Below are 23,364 nucleotides of genomic sequence, written 5' to 3'. Positions count from 1 at the left end.
GATTGATTGTCTTAATGCATGAAATTTGCTCCCCTAACCGTATGATGCATGGCTAATCGTACAACAGACCATCGCTGGATCTGAACTTCATTATATCCCATTTCAATCATAACAAGTCTAAGCTTTGCTTACAACTTGCCCTTGACCTCCTCGGCGGCACCCTTCACCTTGCCCTTGGCCTGCTCAGCAGCGCCCTTTGCCTCACCCTTGAGCTCCTGAGCCTTGCCAGCAGCCTCTCCTCGGAGCTCCTGGGCCTTTCCGCTGGCGCTGCCGCCAGTCACATCCTGGGCAGCATCCTTAGCCTTTGCGGCAACGTTCTCTGAATGTGTTTATTAGCAATTGGTCCTCTTCAGTTAGGTGAGTTGGAAACTAACCACCAGCCTCAATGCCGTCAACGATCTTGTCGCTCACAACACGATCAACCTTCTTGGCAGTGTCCTTGACAGCATCTGCGGCAGTTCGCTGCAATGCAAAGCTGGTGGTGAATGTTCGAGGAGCCTGGAAGGCAATGACGCGAGGAGCGAGGGCTACACGGCGGATGACGTTCTCTGTGAGGAAAGACATGATGATGCTTGCTGGTGTTTTGTTGTGGTGAAGAGTTTGACTAGGATCGTTTATTTGGTGAGGTAGGAAAAAGTCAATTAATGAAATTAAAAAGAATAGAGAGAGCTTTTCAAAAGTGGAAAGAGATAAAAGGGAAGCTCTTGTAACTTATGTTATGACGACGGGAGCTTGTCATAGCTGCATGATGTCACTCGCGGGGAAAGAACTCCCTGTTGCGGCGCGACCAAGGAAGCACGTGAAGAAAGGAGAGGTAATGATGACGCAGTGAGGCTTGAAATAAACGGGGAGAAAGCGCTGAGCTCAGAACGAGCTTGCCCTCTTTTTGCGTTTTGTGTTCAATCTCATCATCGAAAGATCCCGCGGCCGATCGCTGAAGAAGGTTTGGGAGCTCTTGTGGGGAAAGTGCGTTTACAGAAAAGAGGCTGATGTTAGTGTAGTGGAAGGTACCATCAGATCTACCTTCTGGCAAATTTGTTAGGACACGATCTATAAGATCCATGTAGCTTAAACTCAGCTAAACCTCACCTCAGGGTGTCAAAAGACTTAATCTGAGACCTTGAACCAGCGGGCGAAAAATACCTTGTCAAAGAGCCTGCTAAACATATCCATAATTATCCTAAACTTGTCTGTGTATTTTATCAGTTTAATTTATGACCGAAGTCTTAAGTCTTCTGCCATCTTTGTAGCCCTATCATTGTCCTTGACCTTATTCAATGATTAATAGATTTAGCTTCATATTGCATCAAGCTTATTTGCTTTCATATCGGAATGGGATTTAAATCTAACACATTAACTCATATCAGCTTATGCAATGATCATCAGCCGTCATTATCATGAAAAAAGAACAAAATTTCATGAGTCATCATTTCGTTATGCCTTTGACATCTCTCCCGGCTCTTATACCCTCTGGCATTGTCGCTCTTGTTCCTGGCTCTATCGCTTCGCCCTCAATATCTCGAACGTCGTGATTCGAATCTCCCAACCGCAGAGTAGCAGCTTGTCGAATCATAAAACCCTCATCTCTGGCTCTAGGCTCTGGTTCGTCGCATTTCTCGTCGGTCTCATTACCATCCTCAATGACTTCATCTGCAGATGTCCCCACTCGACCGTTTATAACGTTGTCGATACGTAGCCTGGGTGGACCTGAGTTGAGCCTCATACCGTTCTTGGGAGGTCCAGCTACATATGCAGTCAGCAAAAAAAGTAACTCGAACGTATTTAGTCATATACTCACAAAGCAGGAGATCAAACAGCTTGACAATGACAGGTCCCCAGACGGTAACGGCTATGATCTATCGAATATCATGAGATGAGTGAAATTGATAAGGGGATTGGGGACAACTAACCTGGCCATATGACCATCTGTTAGCAGCAAAACTCTCGGCATTGATAACTTTTGTGAGAGAAATCATGTACAAGATGTTGATAACGAGATACGCGACTTCGAGGATGCGCCAGAACCATATCTTGATAAAAAGTCCTCTTTTCTGCTTCCCCCAGCGCGGCCATCGACCAAGACGGTACGATCCAATCTGAACATGTTTGGTGAGATGATGCTTGCGAAGCGTCCACGCCAGCTGATCAGCTACCAGGGCGATGATGGCAATGGTGTCCAGAATAAGAAACGTCATTTTGTACAACAGAGGATGGGGAAAGAAGCTGAAGGACTGTCCATCTATACCTTGAGTTGCAGCGCAATACGTTCGCGGACTTGGGTTGAAGCCGCACGCTTCTATCTCATTCTGGCTCTTGAACAAAGCAAACGCGTCTTTGAAGTAGATCTTTTGCGAGGTTGCGACAACGGCGAGGAGATACTCCATGAAGAAGCCCAAGAATGTGTGCCAGTTACGAATACCCTCATGATGCAGACAAACCTGGACGAGAAACATTGGTAATATGCCATTCTGGCTGACATGAAATGCAATGGCAGCGTTGACAACGATCTCGCCCCAAAAGGTACCCTCTTGAGAGTTGACAACAATGGCAAGAATCGATGCAATTTGAACAGCAAAGACAAACCAGCACTGAGCTTCTTGAAACTCGACCAAGGTGGTTGCAATGGCAATACTCGTGCGCGACAGGCCACCGGAGTCACGCCAGATCATACTCTCAATTCGAGTCAGACTGCGCTTCAGGCGATAGGGTTTGGGTTCCGATTTGCGACGGCTCGTATCTTGCGTAATGGTGACCCAGAGAGTGAAGCCTTTGAGGAGCAGATACAAGGATGCAGCGAAGCATACTTGAAGAACATACGAGATGAGAACCTGAAGCCCATGTCAGTGTCTGGAGAACTCAACAAATGTCAATCGGACCTACTCCTGGTCCAAAGATATCTGGATTGACCTCGGCCGGTAACTCTGGGCAAAACTCGTCCAGGGCCTCGAATATCTCCTCAGGGGTTGAGGTATCATAGGAGAGGCGGTCAATTGTCCGGTTGCAAGGTTTGCTCAGACCATCGTTATCACAAGAATCTTGAGCGCAAGCGATGAGAGATCTGAGAACAGGCCGACCGTCAAACTCGGATAAAGTACCAGATCCCATGATTACGCTCGCATTGCGCTCAGTCTCTTGGCTGACATAGTAAGATTTCGCATCTTGAGTCCAATGCGCCGCAGCAGCCAGGGCCGCGCAATTGTAAAAGGTCTCCAATGAGCTGAAAAAGAGGCTGGATTTGTTACAGGCGCGTGTGCAGTCAGTTCTACCATCAACTTGGCACCCAGAACTAAACAGAGTTATTTCCTGGTTCCCATCGAGACTTGTGGCAAAAAGCTCTTTGAAAGTGAGTCCTGAGTCGACATCATCGGAGCCGGAGCCGAGACCGGCGATGTCAAGAAACGGGAAGAAATCCGATGTCCCTTCGATGGAATTGCGAATGAGGATAGTGAGAGGTGTACTCGAGGCTGTAGATGATGGTAGAGACGAGGCGAAAGTTGTAGAAGTCGATAACGATTGTAGAATGGATGCTGATGCCATCGCGGAGATGTCTCTTAGTGAGACGTAGTGTATCCTCCACGGACTCAACTAACAACGTCTATCCATCGTCTTTGTCTGTCTTACGGCTATATCACTCGATGAGCCAAAAGAATAAGAAAGGGAGAAAGAGAAGATCAACAGAAGTTGGAGGAGGCTGAAGATCCAATCCAATGGGGTCCAATTCGTCGCTGACTGGGATCTGGGCTCGCTACTGTAATTAGTCTACATGACGTTGTCTTGGCACGTTTCCCCAGAATGGAAGAAGTTTAGAGAAGTTTGTTTGGCGGCTGAGATGGGCTTGGTGTTCTTGGCTTTCAAAGTTAAAATATACACGATATTAAGCAATTCCCATCAAGATTTAAAAAGAGATATCATATCACAACTACTTGATATAACAGCTTCTGTTGATCGTCGCCATGTCAATTGTATGTGGAACTCGGACCAACTCATCAACTCCACCAAACATGCTTCGTCGATAGTAACAACACTATATCCGACTCATGGGGGTTATGAAATATTAAATAGACTTTCAACAGGCAAGGATATATATAACCGTCTGAAGTTAAATTAACCATAAATCTACGGATACTTCTCTTAAAAATCCCGTCCTTGTCATATCGGTTATCGGCTTAACATAATGAACCGATACCAACCGATGCACGTCATTCCTCGGCTCGCAATGCCGTGTCTAAGATACCTTAATATACAAAGCTTCAACTTCCCATCACCAACCCCGACCTAGCGATCTCCAATTAATCTGCCCAAAATGGCTCCTCGTCTCTCTCAACCCGTAGTAACCCTTCGTCTTCTCAGACGTTACTACTCCTCTACCGCCGAACCTCTCATCCGCGTAACGAACCTCCCCGCGCCAAACACCGGCCATATTCGTATTCTTGAGCTAAACCGTCCATCTGCGCGAAATGCCATTTCGAAGGCTCTCCTAGCGAATCTACGCGCTGAGATCGATGCTGTGCATAGTCAATATGGACCCAATGGCGAAGAATTGCCGCTGCAGAAGCGTTTTGGTGGTGCGGCTGGTGTAGATGAGAAGGGTCCCACGAGAGCTGTTGTGCTGGCTAGTGCAGTTGATACATCGTTTTGCGCTGGCGCGGACCTGAAGGAGCGTAAGGGGATGAGTCAGGGAGAGTCAGTATTCCTCGTATCAAATATGAATGTGCTATACTAATCATTGAGTACAGAACTGCTGAGTTTCTTACAAATCTCCGAAACACCCTCACATCTCTATCCAACCTCCCCATCCCTACCATCTCAGCCATCTCCTCGGTGGCCCTCGGCGGCGGTCTCGAGCTCGCTCTCTCCACACACTTCCGCGTTCTTAGTTCCAACGCAACAGTCGGTCTTCCTGAAACTCGTCTAGGCATCATCCCCGGCGCCGGCGGCACCCACCGTCTTCCCGCTCTTATCGGCCTCTCCCGCGCCCGCGATCTGATCCTGACCGGCCGTCGCGTTGGAGCTCCAGAGGCATACTTTCTAGGTATTGCTGATCGCCTTGTTGAGATTGTGCCTGAGGATGAGCGTGATGGCTCAGATGTTCTTGGCGAGGCCAGAAAGGCAGCGTTGAGTGAAGCTGTGAGACTTGCGCAGGAGATTTGCGAAGGAGGACCGATCGGTGTAAGGGCTGCTCTTCAGGCTGTTGCCTGGGCAAGGGAAGAGGTTGAAAACAAGATGTATGAGCGAGTCGTCAATACCGAGGATAGAAACGAAGCTCTCAAGGCTTTCCAGGAGAAGAGGAAGCCTATTTTCACTGGTCGATAAGGCATATTAAAGACCTTAAAGAGTCAACATGAAACCACGGGCAATGTGGCCAGTATGAGTTTGTCTGAAAAATTGACGAATTGGCCATTGTAAATAGATGGAGCAAACTTCAAGTTTTGATTTTACAACACATGGAACAGTATGCAATGCCGTGTCTGCTATTCTTTCTGCATCTATCTGATCCTCTGGGTATGTCATCACTCAAGAAATCCCACTCCAAGAACCTGCTAGTTGCATGAACCCCGTTGAATGGTTCTTTTGCCCAATCGCGGGCTTATCCCTTTCAACTACCTGTCCTTCTCACACCACGGGTTACGACTCCGTTATCTCTTCGTCCTCGGTAGCCTTGTTGGGTTTTTCCCCAAGGTTTGCTGCTTTGACAATGTGATGCACCATGCCGCGGGGCTCACGGCGCCGGCTGTCATCAGCCAGATAATTTGTCTGAGGTTTCACCTTCAACTTAATCCGATTTTTAGCCGCTCTGTTAGCCGCTCTGATAGCGCGATCGGGGTTTTCAAGTTCAAATTTCTTGTACATTTGAGCTATCTTGTCCCAGTTCTCGGGGGTTAATTTTACATGTATCACAGGTTCTGTTTCGGGGTCATCCAGAGACTGATTTTCAGAGGCATGGGGCAATTTTGGGGGTTCTGATGATTTAGATGCAACCCGCCTAGATCCTAGAAGGGCTGTGTCATTTCGAGATTTTCGAGTGGTCCGAGGTACTCGCTCACTTCCCTTGGATAACCGATCATCATCCTTGACAAGCTTTGGTCGTTTTGTAGGTGATGGCGGAACTTCATACACGTCCACTTCTGTAGAAGAACCAGGATCGATTTCATCCGACAAAGAAAATCGTTTAGCTAGGCTTCGAGGGGGTTGAAATCCAGAGGCCGCCGCCGCGCCCGTTTTAGCTAGGGCTGGTTGTTTGGACTGAACGGACGCTTGACTTTTTCTAGCCGGCAATGGATGAGGTTTCTAGTCACTCTTTTGCTCCGAGTATGCGGGCGGAAGTTCCTGAGGAGACTCTGAGGTCTTGAGCGGTTCAGTATTGGTGACTTTGGTATCTCCATCGGCGTCAAGGTTTTCGAACGGGGCATCTGATTGTGGCGCTGGTCTTCGACGCCGAGGCACGTCGACGTATTTCTCCTTGTCTTCATCACGGACATAGCAAAGAAAGTATGGCTCTCCACTGGTGCTCAATGTGTTCAAAACTTCATCCGTGCTGCGTTTGACCTCGACGTTGGAATCATTGTATTTGCGCCAAACATCCTGTTCAAAATCGTAAATCCATACCCAATAGTGACCAGACATCAGCTGGCCACGATGGCAGATGACTGCATGGAGCCGATATGGATTGCTCTTCAACTTGGAGTAGTAGTTCTCCAGGACTTCCTCCTTCTCTCTGAGCTCAGAATTCATCTTCTCCCGGATGGCGGTCTCGGTGTCTTTGATGTCTTTTGGCTTGGAAGGTAGATCAGCCGAGATCACTGGGTTTACACTAGGTCGGCCGACAAGAAGATAATCGTCATCGACCGTACCATCGAAGTCCCAGTCCTCTTCCACGATCTTCACACCATCTGCCATTTCACTGTCTTCTGTGACAGCTGCAATACTGCCATTGGCTTCCTCTTCTTGTCCAAAGCTCTCCAGGATGGGTCCAGTTGGAATCGTGCTCTCAACTGCAGCCTTGGAGGCTTTGATGTCAGATATGCGGCTGGCGGTGGCCCAACCCTTGACTCTTTCTCTGAAAGTCGACGACTCGTGATGGGCATCCATGTATCGGTCGAGGTATAATGTTTCAGGAATTTGCACTGGGTTGCCATTCTTGCTCCCCATAGACTGCGACCGTTGAATGAGTACGTGCAGAACAGGGGGCAGCGTCTTGATGGCTGTATATCGTGAAAGTTTGTCTTCTTCGATAATTTGCTGGTCGAAATTTCGGCCCAGGGCTTCGTATAGTGAGCATGATCCTTCGGGGGCGGGGAATGCTGTGATAGACCGATCGAAGCTAATTTCCTTCTGGTAAGTCTTGTCATCAAACTTCTTGGTGTAATTGATGGTGGTAACGAAGAAAGTTTCCATGATCTCTTCTAGTTGAATACCGCTTGACTCGTCAACGGATGATGGGCGTATAGCGGCTTGAAGCCGATTGATGATGCTACCCATTACCTCTTCTACATCCTGCTGGTCGGTGCCAGAAGACCTTTTTTGGTGTTCCAGAGCAGTCAGCACCTTCTGGTCGACCGTTTGTGGCTCCTCAGCATCCGGCATGTTGACATCGGTAGACTCAATATCCTGAGATGTGCCGTTCTTCCCTTTTTCGACGGCCTCGGGAATCTCCATAGGCCCATCACTTATTCGGCTGATTTCAATGACATCCTCATCTTGTCCAACCTCCATCACCGTATCAATTACCTGATCTTCAGTGGTTGTTGGAGAGGTCTCCACCTTCTCATAAGAACGGTCAGAGTCCTCTTCGACAAGGGTCTGCGAGCTGACGGTGCTAGCTGTATCAACTGGATCGCGGCTGTCATTAGCGGCTACAGTGATTATCTCTACATCATCTTTTTCCTTTGCTGGGGGCCCAGGGGGCGGTCGAGTAGGAAGCGGCGGCGGCCGAGACTCGGTTGTTGCTTCAGCAGAGCTCTTCGTATCTTTGAGAAGCGTGCGGGTGGACAAAAGGACAGCATTGGCTAGCCTCTGAGAGGGACGCGTTGCTACCTTGTCGGATTTTTCAAGGTTGTTGAAAAGATCCGAAAGCTCCTGTACAACTAAATTTGGTCAGTTAAGATGTGCGCCAACTAGAGGGTTTAGCTAGACAAGAACTTACAAGCTTGAGCAACGACAGCCTCGCCACGATCCAGCTGCATTTTGTTACCGCCGAGCAATCGCTCCTTGATTTTCTCATCCGTCAACTCGAGCTTGAACTTGTCATAGTTGACAACGACGTCTCGAACTGGTTTAACAGTAAAAAGATATTGTAAAAGGCTGTTGAGGTAGCAGGTATTTCCAATATTCTCCAGCCCGACCGGAAGATCAAAGTTCGCAGCTTGTGCTGAGACGCCCGTGGCGCTGCTTCCATCAGGAGCTGCAATACCATGCATTTCTCTTAACTCGCTAACTGTGCTCTTGAGACCTGTTGAATTCGTGTGCTCGGCGATCTTCTCCATAGCCTCCAAGTAAGTTGTCTTGGCGTCTTTGTCTTTGGCGTTTCGAATCTGTACGCTTGATTAGACTTATGCTCTAGGTTCAACAGCAACAAGCGCATATTTCTGACCTTTTCTTTGACGTTGTCCAGCGTATCGGGCCCAAAGCCACTAGCATCACTTAAGCCAAGAATCTCTTTCGCCGTAGGCAAAGAAAATCCTTCCCCATACTCCATCACCAACTCTGCCGTGTAGTTGTCATCGGTAGATGCTTGAGAGATCAGCATCAACATATTTCGAGCTGTGTTTGCACAGCTGGGATCTTGTGCCACCTTTCGTCGGAATGCCTGAACTATGGATTGTGCTTTGTATTCGTTCAGAGGCTGCAGCTCGAAGAAGAGCAAAGCCTGGTTTGTCAACCCGCCGTCATCACTGTTTGTTTGACTTTGGACTTGGCTCTCGAAGATAGATGATTGCATAACAGCGTATTCATTGAGCTGTTGGTCGTTAAGGTCATTAGCAATACTCACAAGAGCATCAATGAGTCCTTTTCGCTTATCAGGAGCCACTTCCCACTGTCTCTTGTAAGCATTGACAACAACCTCCTTCGGCTGATTTGGCAAAACGCCCATGATCTCGTAACGCGTAATTTTCACCAAGACAGAATCCACGTTCGGTTCCTCTGCGCATCCCAAATCGGCATGTAGACCAGGAGTGCAAAGCTCAGCAGGCTGTCCGCCTCTGTGTATAATGCATTGAACTTCAGATCTCACATCTTCAATGTACGCTCGATATGTCCCTATATCGGTAGCCCCAGAGGGATTGTCTGACTGAGGAGGGATCGGAGGTGTGAAAGTCCCTCCATCGACTCCATCTTCCATTACATCAACTTTTTCCTCGAATTCGAGTTGTCTGAATATTTCAAAGCATCGAGGCCCGAAGAGTACAAAAAATCGCTTGTTCCTCTTCGAAATGCTCCTGGCATTCTCTTGTGAAGTGGCCTCAAGTAAATTCTTAAGATATGTGTTCAGGTTCAGAGGAGCTTGCAGCGCCCAGTCATCAGTTGCTGCTGCGTACCGTTCCGGATCCTGTTCCTTGGCAAGGCGCACACTCTTACGAATGGTATCGTGATCAAGTAATAGGTCGATCCATTCGCGAGTCATGCGAGGCTCCGAGATTTCCAGTGTGACTGAGAACGTGCATGGACCGGCTGAGCATGCAAAAGGCTCGCGAGCAACTAGTGGGTAATACTTGTTTCGTTGTCTGTCAATCTCAACGAGTGGCGGAGATTGTGGCTCTTGCCCAACCCAAACAAGATGATGCCAGGGGAATCGCGCATCACTCAAAGGCCACTGTGCCTGCTGAGGATTGCACAACTCATGAGAGTGCTGCTCGTCCCATGACATCTTGAACACGAAATGAAAGTGGCAATCAAGGCACACCGAGGATAATATCCGCGTTGAGTTGGTTGAGTAACTCTGGTTACCATTTATCATCAGTCGATGGGGATGCTCCCATGGATATGGTACGTTGAGTTCTGTTTCGCCCAATCGTTCAAAGACATCGCATACAGTGAAGTTATTGTGCAAAAGTTCATATATCCATCTCGAAGGGTGACATCCTGGAAGCAGTACAGTTGGCTACCGAGCTTGATTCTTAGAGTAATTGTAAACATACCTCCCAAGTTTTGATTTTGTATTCTGGCTTTCAGAGGCGTCGAATTTTGAGTGACAGGTATTCCACTTGTGCCGGGCAAAGAAGCATAGCTGGTGTCCAGATCCAGTCCGGAGCTCAGGTCGTATCGGCTCGTCATGAGGAGCTACTTGGATGCTTGATCTATGTCTGATTGGCAATATTTCTCGAGGAACTTGCTCGTATACTTGTGATGTCGAAGGTGATATCGTACGTTGGAGAGGGAAGTGCTTGGTATTCCAGGTTATGGATTGTGGGGTGGCACTTGTTGGACTACTAGCAGGTGGGTAACCGTGGAATAAATGCTTTGTGCAACGTGGAGATACGGTCCGTTGAGCAAGTGAGTTTAGATCGGGGGAATATTCGGCTTCGTTTGCGCGGAATTCGTTGGATCGGTGAATGGAAACAACCTCAGTGTGGTAAAGGTCGAAGCTCTAGGAATGAAGATGATGAAATCGTACGGGTCTATAGCTTGGTGCTTATTTAATCATAATTTCGTGAATCGAGACCTGTGGCGAAAACAACGAATACTAAACGTCAACAAGAGGCTAGCTGAGAAGAGATAATTTGGATGCCTGGGAAACGTTTGACGACGCCCGAGCTGATGGCGACGTAGACAGTTGAGGTCAACGACAGTAGCTGACGCAGTTGCTCTTGGCCTGTGCGATAGGCGATGGGTGATGCAAGTGCTGAGTAAGCACCTTAATTAGGTGGAAGGCTCTATCTGGGCGTTGAAGGCACAACTTACACGACCCTGATTTATCAAATACGGAAGGCAATCCCTTATTCTATTACCTTCTTTTTCTTTCGTTTTGTTAAATTGTACCTATTAAAGCTGATTTAAGTTTTAACTTAGGTACTGAGGGAGATAAGTTCTATTTTGATGCCGAAGAGTCATGCGACGCCTTAGGCCAATATCCCACGCTACGTCCTGTTCCACACATGTGTTTTTTGTTCGCAATAAGCCGTACGTGTATGCACCAAGCATCACTAGTATCACTATATTTTCCTTTATCGATTACTGAGAGGTTTCTCATATAACTGATATCTGACGCGTCCCCCTGTTTAGCATGGCATCTAGTGACAACTCGGGCTCGTGCTACTCATGGAAACGAAGCAGCATGGGTAAGATTGACTCCAACATGAGGGAATGTGCCTGTTTGCCACGAATAGTTACACGAAGTGCAGACGATCCGTCAGCAAATATCCTTCTCCTCCAAGATTCTATGTAATGCAAAGTGTAACGTTCGTCTGGGGCCGGAAACCAAGCTCTAACGAATAACACGGATGTAGAAAACTAGTCGCCACCAATATCCAAGTGACTAGACTTCTCAAGGATGGAAATGTATTCTGTTTTTCTCTCTTCTTCTTAATTGTGACTACTAGTAGGGCAGATAGATGATTATGGCCTAGACTCATAGAAAAGTTGACGCAGAACCTCAAACATGCCTGAAGAGTCTCGTCTGCAATCTACTTACTAATTAAGTAGACGTTTGTTACTAACAATTTGAAAACACTGGTGATATCTTCAGCCCTCTTAATCCAAGGAAGCCAAAATCTAGGAAAGCGCATCAAAGGACGGCTGTCTCTTTTTGAGTAACACGATTTATAAGTTCCTAAATGGGGTGTCGTGGAATCGGCCTCGGGTATTATTGTTTGTAAGACTTCAAGTATCGGCTGGAAACAGTTCCTCTGATTCCATCGTCAACACCTTGGTACTGAGGCAGGGTTCTCTCCAAGCAGTATCGTTACCCAATACATTACAGAAATATTAGTATTACGTTTGTTACTATGCAAACTTTGACTTAAGTTGTAAAAATAGGACAACTTTACTCTTCAGTGAATAGCATCTACAGCAATGGAACTCAGGATATCACCAACACTCATACACAGCGTCCAATCGGAAACAAGTTGCCCCTGCAGCTCATCTTTCATTTCCCGCGCCACGGAAAAGCGCCACCAGGCACTAAAGCGAGGTAAAAGGCTCAGCGCTTGAGCGGTTAGCGCTCCGTCCAACCGTAACGGTCAATTAGCCGCCCATTCTTCAAGCCCCATATGCATATTCCCCTCAAACATTAACACTGCAACCACGTAATGGATTAAGTTGCTTCAAAAAATTTGTTTTCGAGACCCAAGTCCTTTCTTCTGGAGTGTTTGATGAGCTGAAAAGTATGTGGAAGAGGTCACCAGCTTTGGCCTCTTTCCTTGCAGTGGGACTGCCACCGTGCTGTGTTGTCTCTACAGATAATGTGGCACTCAGTAAGGATGAACCTCCCAGGACATAGCGCGGAAGCCGAAGTATCGGACTATTCACAGGAGCTAGTATTGGTTGACTTCAAGTCGGCGCTTAATCCAGGCTGGTTTTGTAAAGTTAGGTAGTATTGTATCCTTGACGGCCCAGTTATTCCTGTTTCGTGATAATGAGCCATCAACCAACATGCATATTCCTCTTGCCTTAACATATCTTCTGCTATTTTGCTAGAGATTCTGTTTACTCATTAGATCGAGAGCTGTTGGTTCTAAGCACTTGCTTCTTATGGAAAGCCTTGCTGTTCATCCATTGTAACCATGATACGACAGTCTTAATGCGGTTGTCGCCCGGCACTTGAACCTCGACATTTCTTCTTCTTTTTCCATTCATTTGTGTGGCGGGTGGCAGGCCACTATTTCACTCTTCATATATCTTAGTTATGTCGAGTTGGGAGACAACTGCCCTTCGGCTGCAGGGCAATGTGACCGCCGACTCAACACCAAGCTCTTTAGACAAGAGTCTACCACTACTACCAAAGAGAAGTGCAAAGGCTAGGACAACTACAGGCGTGACGGAGGTATCTACGGGGGAGAAAAGCTCCAGCACGAAAGGATGGAAACCGCTTTCGCTTTCGACGCCGATGTTACTCGCTATGATCGCACTTACGATTCTTCTCGCCGTCGCCGTTGAGACTTTAGCACAACGCAGTGCAGCACAAGGTGGTCTCGCTCTCTCGCCTTCTCTTGACGATATGCCCGGGTATGCCAAATTCGGCTATCTTTATGTGCCGACTATTATTGCCGTGTTATACAGTATGCTATGGAGTTGGATCGATCTGGACGTTAAGCGGATGCAGCCATGGTTCGAATTGTCGAAACAGGAGGGTGCCACAGCCGAGAACTCCCTTTTCCTGGACTACCAATATGAATTTGTGGCTTTGGTTCCTTTCAAAGCAGCAAAGAGAAGACATTGGCCTGTCTTCTTTGGGGGTACTGCCATGGTTATCGTCTTTTGGGCACTGACGCCCCTTCAGAGTGCTCTGCTAGGTACAGGGATTGTAAAGCAGATTGACATGGCCACACTCCTCAACAGATCTCAGCTTCTTCCTGTTGCTAAACATGTCGATATCCTAGATCCTGAATTTCTCAACACCGGATACGCTATAGGCTGGCTTGGTCAACAGTTCCCTGCTTTCACTACTGCTGACTATGCGCTACTCCCTTTCTATGCGGACACAAGCCTCAAACTCGCTAATGTCGGGAAAAATACAGCAGTCTCGCCTAATATTACTGCAGAAACGACAAAGCTTTGGACCGAGTTGAACTGTTGGCCAGCAGAAATCGCAAGAATAGGCCTTAGGCATCAAGAACAATTCAGCTTTCTAAACGGACAGGGCTGCAATGCAACTGCTGGCTTCGGAGCGAGGAACGAGACGAGGATGTTCTACATAGGCTACTTCACTAGCCCTTATTCGGACTTTCAGATTGCGAACCCGAGGTGTGGACGAACACCAGATTCGATCCATCAGTTTCTAGCTATATGGGGCAAAGCTATCCCAGTTGATTGGGACCCTTCGCCTACTTTCAACATCTCTGCCATGTTCTGCCAGCCTCAGTACTTCAAACAGAGAGTTCTCGCAACAGTTAACGCAAATACCTTGGAGCCAGACAGCAAGTCCATCAAAGAATTAGGTCCACGGGAAACACTTTCAGATAATGAATTCAACAGGACTGCTTTTGAGTATCTCTTGGCGAATGGTATGGCAGAGACCCCGATTGTTAAGGATTATCCCTTCAATGCTGTGGTTGAACAACACCCTCGATTAAATCACACCAATATCACGTTCCCTGTATCGAACATGGTTGGTTTTGCATTGGCGGGCAAGGATCTAGACAAAGACCAATACGTACATCACGATGTGCTGCACAAAGCATACAATGATGCTCACAAATATCTCTTCTCTGTGGCTACGACGACGATTTTGATGAACTCAACGAAATTCTCCAACACTACCGTCTCGGTCGAGTATTTCATGACTGGGGTTATAGTCAGTCGGGCTTTTGCGACGGCAGTCGAATGCTTTCTACTTGTTGTGACAATATTCACAGCCTTTGTTTTATGGTTTTCCCGGGCTGCGCCAAGTAACCTACCAGTAAACCCATCCTCGATAAGGCGATACATCGACTTCTTCGGCAGTAGCCCAGAAGCGCTCAGTGCATTCAAACCAATGGACCACACAAATGATGAGGGACTCTTCGAGGACTTCAAAATGGACGGCTTTCAGTTAATATCCAGAAATGACGGAGCGAACGTGGAAATACTTCTGCACCCGAGATTTCGAGCACCTGAATCCTACGACAAGTCTATTCAAAGAGGTTACTATGACCCCGTCAAGCCACTGGCCCTCAAGAGATGGGTCGGTCTTCTCTTTATTCTTGCATTGATAGGTGCTATGGCATTTTTGTCTTATTTGAAGCACCAGGAGTCTTCGCTAAATGGTTTGCCTAAAAGCTCATAGATGAGTTTATGGTTTTGCTGATACGCTTGCAGGTCTGATCCGTCCTTCTGATAATTTCGAAGTTCGACAACTTTTGGAGAACTATATCCCAACAATATTCGCAACGCTCATTGAACCTTTCTGGGTTTTGTTGAACAGACTGCTCTGCGTTCTTCAGCCGTTCAAGGATCTATGGGAAGGAAAAGCAAAGCCGAAGAACACGATCGACGCAACGTATACCTCAATCCCGCCCCAGCTGGTCTTTTGGAGAGCCTTGAAATCAAAGCATCTTGTCCTCGTTCTTGTCTGTTCCATGGCTCTACTTGCAAATCTTTTGGCTGTTGGTCTCGGTTCCTTATTTAACGAAAACATAACGACAGCGAACTACACAGTTACAATGTCTCCGACCTTTGCGGCCCGTTTTAAGAATGAATCGGTATTCGATCTATCACGAGACTTGAATAGAAACCTCATCACGACAAGTTTATACCAAGATCACTTATATGTGGCAATGGCCAATCTGACTTCGGGGACAATTCTTCCTCCTTGGATCTCTCAAGAGTACTTTTTTCAGAAATACCAAATCCAGGATTACAGTATGAACAGGACAGGAGATACATATACAGTCAGCGCAAGAGGCTATGGTGCTGCCGCCAATTGTACCACAGTACCAGCATCCAAGTTGACTACTCAATACGAAGTACCGGAGGATTGGCCCACGGAAATGACGAACCTCGGCCAATGCACCACTGATGCTCAGTTCGTCGCTGCAGCCGTACCGGTCATCCGCTCAGCGGCAAATAATCGGTCTACCGGCATTTCATCTTTGGAGTATAGTCTAACAGTCGACAGAACTTTCACAAGAGCGCCTTGCGGAAGAACTTTGCCTCTGGGCTGGGCTCGTACCCAAGAGGCAAAATATGTTAATAGCACAGTCGAAGCCAGTTTTGTGATTTGTCGTCCAATATTCGAAACTGCAATGTTCAACGTTACAATCGATCCACTTGGTCATGTCATTTCTTATGAGAGGACTAGTAACCTCACAACAACACTGAATTACGATGAGTCGGAACTTCATACCGACATATTATTCCAAACTTACAATTCACGATGGAATCAAGATCCTCAATGGCACAACCATACACTATCGATGAACTGGATGAATCATCTCATCATGGTTGTCAATGGTTCGAGATCCGCATTCGACCCAAGCGTTCCTGTCCCAGATCCGAAGGAGTTGTTACCAGCCGTATCCGACATCTACCGTCGTGTTTACGCAATCTTACTTGGTCTTAATGACCACATCTTCGAGACGAGCGACAGGGGCGAGCCGGTTTCTGCAGTTCGGCATACGAAAGAAACGCGAATATTCATGGAAGACGCATCTTTCATCATCACCATGACGGTCCTTGCTTTAAACACTGTTGTTGCCGGTTTGTTCTATATCAGAGCTGTTGCGTTTGTCTTGCCACGCATGCCAACGACTCTTGGTGCAGTCGTTGCGTATTTTGCACCGAGCCGTCTTGCGACTCTGGCTTACAAAGATGCGCCAGGGCAATCCTCTCGGACTCTGAGTTTTGGGAGATATATTGGCATGGATGGAAACGTGCATGTTGGCATCGAAGCGGATCCTCACGTCGTGCCCATCGACCCTTCATCACTTGGACCGCAAACAGATTATCTAAAATTTCTTAGACGAAGAAGGAAAGGAAATCCCAACAACCCGAATCATAGTGAGACATGGATATGAAAGGACTTTCAAGAGACAGGTATGAGTTACGATGATGACATAGTAATTTCGCATGGATTATTACAGGCAACTGGTACATAATAAAGTAAGAGATGAAATGAAATTGGTATCAATTATCTCCGAGCTGCTTGAGCCACCTTAAAACAGGCACTTTTGGTTACCCTTTTGCTGCATTGCTGAGGTTTCAATGTCAATTAATAAGATCCTTCCACGAGGATTCAAACTGTTTAGGATGATGTACCAGATGAAAAGCAATACATTCGTCAGAGCAAGTATACATCACATACCTATCAGTGATAGTAAGGTTAATTGCAAGATTCGATGGTCTTTATTCTTAAAACAATGTGCTGCCGTGTGGCCGCGAGTGAAGATTTACAAAAAGGGAAAATTGGTTCACCCTCCAAGACGCCGAGCCGGTCCATATACCAATCCCAGGCCCTATATCCAAGTCCCCAATACTTTGTGAAAGAAATTCTCAAATTTATGCGCGTTGGGCCCGGCGCATGTTTCGCTTGCCTCGCTTCGTGGTCATAGCGATATCAGCGCCTTGGCCAGGAGTGCAACTGACGCCTGAGGAAAGCTGTTGGGTAGCAGTCCAGGCACCACTGGCACAGCGCTGGAAAGTCGAGCCACCAATGCAGTTCCATTCACCTTCGTTTGTGCAAGCAGTTCCAGCAGCGAAGCCGCCGCTTCCGGAGCCCGAGCCGCCGCTCTGGTTACCATCACCAGAGCCCGAGCCTGAACCGGAACCAGACCCGGAATCAGACCCGGAACCATCCTGAGGAGTTTCGGAAGTGGCGGGTGCTTGGGTGGCGGTAGGTTGGGAGGCGGAAGGCTGAGAAACAGTAATGAAGGCACCACCGGGGATCTCAGGAGTGCCATTTGAGCCATTGCCAGCACCAGGGGCGGGTGTAGTGGCGGGTTGAGTGGGCTGGGCACCGTTGTTGGTAGTAGGAGCAGCCACAGGAGTAGAAGGCTGAGAATCGCCTCCACCAGAGCCTGCGTCGGAGCCGCCATCATCGGATCCAGAACCGGCCTTCTGGCATCCAGGGCCTGATGGTCCGTCAAGTTTAGACTTGAGCTTGCTCACATCTTTTCCAGGGTTGGGGAAAGCAAGATCGGTGTCAGGAAGGGTCTCGCACTTATTACCGATATTGGCAACAAACATGTCGGGGAGTGAGTTCAAGAGGTCCTTGGAGCCGCCTGAGCCCTCAACAGTAATGGCAGCACAGTTCATGTACATCTCACGGTTACCAACGTGGTTGAACCATGTCCAGGCAAGTGTGTACTCGCCAGCAGCCAACTCCTTGGGGATGGTGAAGTCGTACTTGTCGGGGTTAGGGGCGTCAGGGTTGCCGCCCAAGTTACCGGTTGCTGTCCTGGAGGGGCAGCCTCCCTCGATAGACTTGATCACCTTCCAGACAGAGTCCTTGGTAGGGTTCTTGTCGGTGGTGATGGAGACCTGGCATGAACCTCCACCATGAACGGCTTGGCCAGTGAAAGAGAGCTCCTGTGTGCTGCCCTGCTTATAGACATTGTCACCTGATCCATCATTGACCTTGCCCTTGCAGGGGAAGTCAGAACCATCTGCTTCTAGAGGGCTGTTGCTGGGGTTGCCATAGGGCTTGGGGTTGGCCATGAGCATATGGGCACTGGCGAAGGAAGCCAGAGTGGCGATAGTGAAAGCCTTCGCGAACATTTTGAATGAAGTGGTAAGTCTAAACGTTCTGGACGATAGATTTGGTGTTCAGATTGTGAGATTGTCGTCAAGACAAGAATCGAGTGATATGGGTATAGGACTGAAGAGTCGTAGCTCGATTTGGGTATGAGTGAAGGAAGGGTCGAATTGCACCAGGCAATATGTGAATGTCGTCGAGACAGAAGGACTAGCCTTTGGAAAGAAAGAAGAAGGAATGGAAATGTCGTTGAGACAATCTCACTTGGAAGGACTGGCTGGAGACTTTTGAAGTCGTTGGTGAAGAAAGATGGTAACACGGGGGAGGAAACGGCGTCTTATATGGACTTGAGCTCGCTCGATGGACTGGCCACCAGCGTTCTAAGAGCAGACATGGAGGCAAGGGGAGTCCGCGAGCGGGAGAAACACTCGCGAACGGACGCGGCTGGATGCGACTCAGAGGCTATCATAGTGGGCCTTTTCTCCGTATAGCCAGGGAAGAGACTAAGAGTCAACTTCTAGTAAACATACATAGCCACTCAGGTTTCTTCAATGCAATTGCTGAGTCTCGTTTCGAAGCAAGGCGGAGGGGTTAGACCCAGAAGACTAAGAGACGATTTGCAGCAAGCGATGCATGATAGGCTGACGACAATGTTTCAAGACTCATCTGGTCACGAAAGGAAAGTGTGAGTGGACTGGACCCATGCATACCCCAGAGGAAAAGACGAGGTTTATGCCCCTGACTAGCGATTCGTGTGTTTGCAGGGAACTTGTCCTGCCTGAAAGAGGGAATCTGTATGGAAGACGACAACGGATCTATTGCTGACTCCCTTGTTCAGCTGCAAGGCCCTTGTGTGGTTTGTTCAAGCGCCTTCTACAGGAATGATGAGCCACTCAATGACTTGTCGTTTGTAAACGGGTTCAATGCCGTCAGCTTAGCGTAGGCCGCCCATACATACTCCATCGTGGCAAGGGAGCTTAGTCGGTGAAATAATGACTGAGAAAAGAATATGTGGTTGGGGTGCAAGGGACTCCAGTTTTGCGACCACCAATCAGGCCCTGTCGAACCAAGTGCTCGGGAAAGACGATGGCCAGACTGGGGGACTTTGAACAACCCTGCTCTCAACGTCATGCTACGGAGAACAGCACAACAGGCTTCTGTTCATGTCCCGGAATACATTTGACATTGAAAATACCTCTTGGATTCTAACATGTTTGAAGGCTCGAAAGGAGGATTCACATAATAATTCGGCATCCATCTGATGACTTGCCTCAGTGATCCGAGCTTATTGTCGAGTCAATGCATTGTTCGGACATCCGTGTCATCCACTGCAGAGGCAGTCCGTCGTGCTGGGCCAGCCATTACGAGAAACCCAGCTCTTGGTAGCGGGGTTCCGATGCCAATCAGGGGGCGATGACAGGGATAAGACTGAGCGACAGGGGTATGACCAAGCGATCGTGTTGAACGGGATTAGTGGCTTGAAAGTCCAGAACCAGTCAGTTGTCTCATACTTGCCAAGACAAGAAAAATTGAGGATAGTGAGATTTGACGGCCACAGAGAGGAATTTCGCAAAAATCTATGCTGCACATCGAAAAACCGCTAGGTGTAAGTTTGCAGCTGCATTGAGTAGCTTACAGCCTTGACCTTGGAGATAATAGTATCGGAGGTCCGACTGGATCCATTGCTTTTTGCAGGCTGGGCATTCTGGAGGCCTGCCATCTTCAGCAATCCCCTGAACGATCGCCTCCAAGTCAGGGGTGTAGCTGTAGATCTTGAACAGGGCGAAAATCTTTCACGTGTGGTCGAAAAGACCTCAAAGAATATGTCTCCTGACACTCCTCCCTTTTTGGGATTTATCTCCGTGTGACGAACTAGGACGGCAGGGAACCGTCTCTTGGACTCCCGACGAGATAATCGTTTTTCGTCTCCCTCATGAAACAGGCACAGTTTCATAAGTTGCTTCCGTACTCCGTAGTGACAATGGGCTTTTATGGCAAGCCAATCATAAAGAGAATGAATCATACACGAGGCGGACGCCTTGCGTAAGTTGCGGATAAAGGCCTCATTCTGAATGTTTTCTGCAGGAGTTGTCATGATGTTTCGTGTCTTGGTGTTTTGGTGTTTCGGGTTTGGATGAGAGGTAGTGTTGGTGTTGGAGTGGGGTTGAGAGATCTGGTGTTGGTTGGGAAGCTGGGAATATGGGTAGCGCCCGGAGGGAACCGAAATTCCTTCCTACCCAACGTGGCAGGCTGAGTGGTCAGCTACAGTGAGTGATAGCACTGATAGGTCGTCTTAGCGTATATTCTATCGACAGAGGCTTTGTGTCTAGATCTTTTTGAGGCCAAGGTGAGATGACGGTTGCGTCTACTAGAGCACGCTTCGTAAGAACCGAAACCAGAAATTTGATGTTTCGTATCTCTATTGGATCTGGCAGGCGCATGATGAGATCCAATCGCCGTGTTACGTTAACGTCAGATATAGCTCTCTCTAGGGCTGACGACACTATGTGCAGATAGCTCGAAATAGGTTTGTTGTTGTTTTTCCATTACTCTCACCTCACCATCACCAATAGTGAATCGCATATAGTCGCCGAAACATCTTCAGTGACAACTGTCTAGGTTAGGCAGCTTTTGAGCCATTCTCGTGACTAGGAGCACATGCAGCCCAACCAACAGACCTGGGGAAAAAACCCAGGGGTGGTATCGGACGAAACACGGCGATTCTCTCGTAACATCTACCAAGGTCAAGGGTCATCATAATCAGGGTCTCGGAGTTCAGATGATCCTCACTCAGCTCGAATCCGCAGAACTTGCCAACGATAATCATGGTTGAGAATCTGCATGAAAGCACTGTCCACAATTCTCCATCAAATATCCACGCGTTAGGCCAATTGAGCACTGTCGATCTTAGTCTTTGTCTTAAGTTTCAAACATAACGAACAGGGCCGGGTATAGCAGCCGCGTAAACAGGTGGCATGAAGCCATTTTCCCCCCGGAGGACTAGGAGGATTCCACCTGTAACCCTTGACCCAAGCGTGATGTTCCGGAGAGAACCACCGGGAACCATCAGCCACATTTCATATAGATTAATACAGAACGATGCTTGTTGGCACCACACACTTCATTTATAATTCTAAATCCAACTTGTGCTGAAAAGGAAGCTTCTCGTGACTTGTTACTTAAAGGATTCGCCGTAACGTTTCGTTGGCAGGTAGATCCAATGCGTCGCGAACTTGCATCATCTGCAAAGATGCACTAAATCTGAAAGAGTTAGACTCTAGCTTGCATCCTTCATTAAACAGAGCACCGGATACATGCATCTTCAGTATATTGAAATTCAAGTTGTGATAGCCTGTTGGACATAGGTGTCCCGACAGTCTGGGACGACTTAACCGCCCATGACTTTGATAAGTCCCAACACTCTGTCGGCACAAGGCCAACGTCAGACCTGCAGTTATGAATTACTCTGTGATGTGCTGTCCGATTCTTGGCAAAATCGGGCGCTTGCGAAACTTTTTCGAGATAATGATTTGTCTATTTCATCTCGTAGGACTATTTCATCTATGAGGCCCATCCCACCAACCGGTCTGTTGGTGCCAGTGTCTCTATTCTTCACCGCTACAAGGCAAATTCATTGCAGCTAAGCAAGCGACCGACCGCTAATACTGGGAAAGCGCTTACAGAAACAGGTGTTTACTTCCACTCATCCCACCCATCATTGGCAGTTCCCTCGGGGATGTCTGCATCCGTGTCATTAGTATATGCACCTGAACATGGCTGAATAAACTTACCCTCGCCAAAACCCAAACCAGCTCGGGTCCAGTTCTTCATCTTCGACTTTCGAAACTCTTCAAAATCCCACTCGCCCTTCTCAAGGTCATCGGGGTTGTTGAAAACGTAGACAAAAGTCTCCTTGGTCTCCTCCTTCTCGGGAGCAGTTCCGTCTTTGTTGAGAAGCTTGACTTTAACCTTTTCTTTGAAATACTCAGATCCCTCGAACATGTCGAGCTTGTCAACGTTGCCGTCAGTCAGTCCAGTGGCATATATGCCAAGGACAGTGTGGCCCTTCTCGGGGATCACTGCAGGGTAATCCGCAGACTCAACTCTGTGGCGACAGTAGCCGTCTAAGATAGCAGGAGTGAATGTGTGCATGTCCTTGATGGCCCTGGGAGGGTCACGATCGCCATAGCAAACAGTGAAGAAGACCTCGGGAGCCATCTGAAGTAGGAGGTTAGTACTCAGTTTCGGAAACTACGTGTAAACCCACCAAGGTGCCTGCATGAGTGTCAGTCAACACGTTCTGAGAAGTTTTAAGATGCATCACTCACCATAGAAGAAGGCTGTAAAGTCGCCGCTCATTTTCTTGAGGTTTGGTTTAAGGTAAGATTATCGTGTGATTGAGCCAGTATGTATATGGATGCGATAACCCAGTTACAAGGTTGCGTTGTGAAATGTGGTGCGAATGATTTGTGAGGGGGAACTTCAGCCTCATGGAAAAGAACAGAGTTCAATATATAGTCCACAGAAGAGGGGAGAGTTATCCCTGGGAAAACCTTTGCGAGTTGGTTTGATGTCTGCTTGATCAGTGAATCATCCTCCGTTACCCTATCCCTGAGGTTATCAAGCGCACCGGAATCAGTGGGGCAATCAGCACGTATAGGGAATTCTGTATCGAATTCCCCTTTCTGTGCTTTCATTTGCCTGACAGGCATATTGAGCTGTAAATTACATTTGTTAACATATTATATATAGTTGCTTCATGTGTTATCGTAGGCAAATAGTCCATGTTGTTTATGAACCCCAAATCCCGGAATCAAGCATTTTAGATACTGTAGCACAATCTGCTTGTCCTCGTCCTTGTCTTACAAGGTCGTCGAGAAGGAACAGATAAGATACAAGATAAGATACAGTGGTGCCCGCCCAGCTTCCGTGTAGCTTGGCCTGGAGGGTAAGTCAAGCGTGATTGGCCAAAATGTGAAGCTAATGCCGGTCAAACATTAATACGGCGTTAGCGTCAGAGGAATTGGCGGCTGCACCCC

General features: G+C 47.8%; 7 protein-coding genes across 7 annotated transcripts; 2 read left to right on the top strand and 5 right to left on the bottom strand.

Moving 5' to 3' along the window:
- Positions 1-128: 128 nt before the first annotated feature.
- Positions 129-564, bottom strand: BKA55DRAFT_690261 (uncharacterized protein; the record flags this gene model as incomplete). The annotated part of the gene is made up of 2 exons (XM_046199477.1): positions 129-319; positions 375-564. The coding sequence occupies 2 exons, from the start codon at positions 562-564 to the stop codon at positions 129-131; spliced, it is 381 nt and encodes a 126-aa protein (XP_046049341.1).
- A 1,212-nt stretch (positions 565-1,776) lies between these two features.
- BKA55DRAFT_369243 (uncharacterized protein) lies at positions 1,777-3,650 on the bottom strand. The gene is made up of 2 exons (XM_046185893.1): positions 2,881-3,650; positions 1,777-2,828 (listed from the first exon to the last, which is right to left on the bottom strand). Exons 1-2 carry the CDS (start codon positions 3,535-3,537, stop codon positions 1,857-1,859), a joined length of 1,629 nt encoding a protein of 542 aa, XP_046049340.1. The 5' UTR covers positions 3,538-3,650; the 3' UTR covers positions 1,777-1,856.
- Positions 3,651-4,303: 653 nt separating this feature from the next.
- BKA55DRAFT_539589 (ClpP/crotonase-like domain-containing protein) lies at positions 4,304-5,313 on the top strand (the record flags this gene model as incomplete). Its single annotated transcript, XM_046190152.1, has 2 exons — positions 4,304-4,683; positions 4,737-5,313. 2 exons carry the CDS (start codon positions 4,304-4,306, stop codon positions 5,311-5,313), a joined length of 957 nt encoding a protein of 318 aa, XP_046049339.1.
- A 756-nt stretch (positions 5,314-6,069) lies between these two features.
- Positions 6,070-10,455, bottom strand: BKA55DRAFT_369239 (uncharacterized protein). The gene is made up of 4 exons (XM_046185892.1): positions 10,137-10,455; positions 8,591-10,080; positions 8,144-8,531; positions 6,070-8,084 (listed from the first exon to the last, which is right to left on the bottom strand). The coding sequence occupies exons 1-4, from the start codon at positions 10,270-10,272 to the stop codon at positions 6,289-6,291; spliced, it is 3,810 nt and encodes a 1,269-aa protein (XP_046049338.1). The 5' UTR covers positions 10,273-10,455; the 3' UTR covers positions 6,070-6,288.
- A 2,386-nt stretch (positions 10,456-12,841) lies between these two features.
- On the top strand, positions 12,842-16,649 carry BKA55DRAFT_512373 (uncharacterized protein; the record flags this gene model as incomplete). The annotated part of the gene is made up of 3 exons (XM_046187799.1): positions 12,842-13,161; positions 13,216-14,900; positions 14,953-16,649. 3 exons carry the CDS (start codon positions 12,842-12,844, stop codon positions 16,647-16,649), a joined length of 3,702 nt encoding a protein of 1,233 aa, XP_046049337.1.
- A 481-nt stretch (positions 16,650-17,130) lies between these two features.
- On the bottom strand, positions 17,131-18,348 carry BKA55DRAFT_594186 (uncharacterized protein; the record flags this gene model as incomplete). Its single annotated transcript, XM_046195636.1, has 1 exon — positions 17,131-18,348. One exon carries the CDS (start codon positions 18,346-18,348, stop codon positions 17,131-17,133), a length of 1,218 nt encoding a protein of 405 aa, XP_046049336.1.
- A 3,508-nt stretch (positions 18,349-21,856) lies between these two features.
- On the bottom strand, positions 21,857-23,182 carry BKA55DRAFT_568555 (uncharacterized protein). The gene is made up of 4 exons (XM_046192840.1): positions 22,654-23,182; positions 22,593-22,600; positions 22,117-22,543; positions 21,857-22,065 (listed from the first exon to the last, which is right to left on the bottom strand). Exons 1-4 carry the CDS (start codon positions 22,682-22,684, stop codon positions 22,019-22,021), a joined length of 513 nt encoding a protein of 170 aa, XP_046049335.1. The 5' UTR covers positions 22,685-23,182; the 3' UTR covers positions 21,857-22,018.
- Between the last annotated feature and the right edge of the window lie 182 nt (positions 23,183-23,364).

The sequence above is a fragment of the Fusarium redolens genome (assembly GCF_020744475.1).
Source record: "Fusarium redolens strain MPI-CAGE-AT-0023 chromosome Unknown BKA55scaffold_8, whole genome shotgun sequence".
Classification (NCBI taxonomy): domain Eukaryota; kingdom Fungi; phylum Ascomycota; class Sordariomycetes; order Hypocreales; family Nectriaceae; genus Fusarium; species Fusarium redolens.
This window is presented reverse-complemented; position numbering and strand designations above follow the sequence as displayed.

Coding starts and splice junctions, on each gene's coding strand:
- BKA55DRAFT_369243 (XM_046185893.1), bottom strand. CDS start 3,537: ATGGCATCAGCATCCATTCTACAATCGTTATCGACTTCTACAACTTTC. Junction 2,829..2,880: donor CAGATATCTTTGGACCAGGA/GTAGGTCCGATT, acceptor CATGGGCTTCAG/GTTCTCATCTCGTATGTTCT.
- BKA55DRAFT_369239 (XM_046185892.1), bottom strand. CDS start 10,272: ATGACGAGCCGATACGACCTGAGCTCCGGACTGGATCTGGACACCAGC. Junction 8,532..8,590: donor TGGACAACGTCAAAGAAAAG/GTCAGAAATATG, acceptor TCAAGCGTACAG/ATTCGAAACGCCAAAGACAA. Junction 8,085..8,143: donor GGCTGTCGTTGCTCAAGCTT/GTAAGTTCTTGT, acceptor GACCAAATTTAG/TTGTACAGGAGCTTTCGGAT.
- BKA55DRAFT_568555 (XM_046192840.1), bottom strand. CDS start 22,684: ATGAGCGGCGACTTTACAGCCTTCTTCTATG. Junction 22,066..22,116: donor TGGTTTGGGTTTTGGCGAGG/GTAAGTTTATTC, acceptor ACACGGATGCAG/ACATCCCCGAGGGAACTGCC.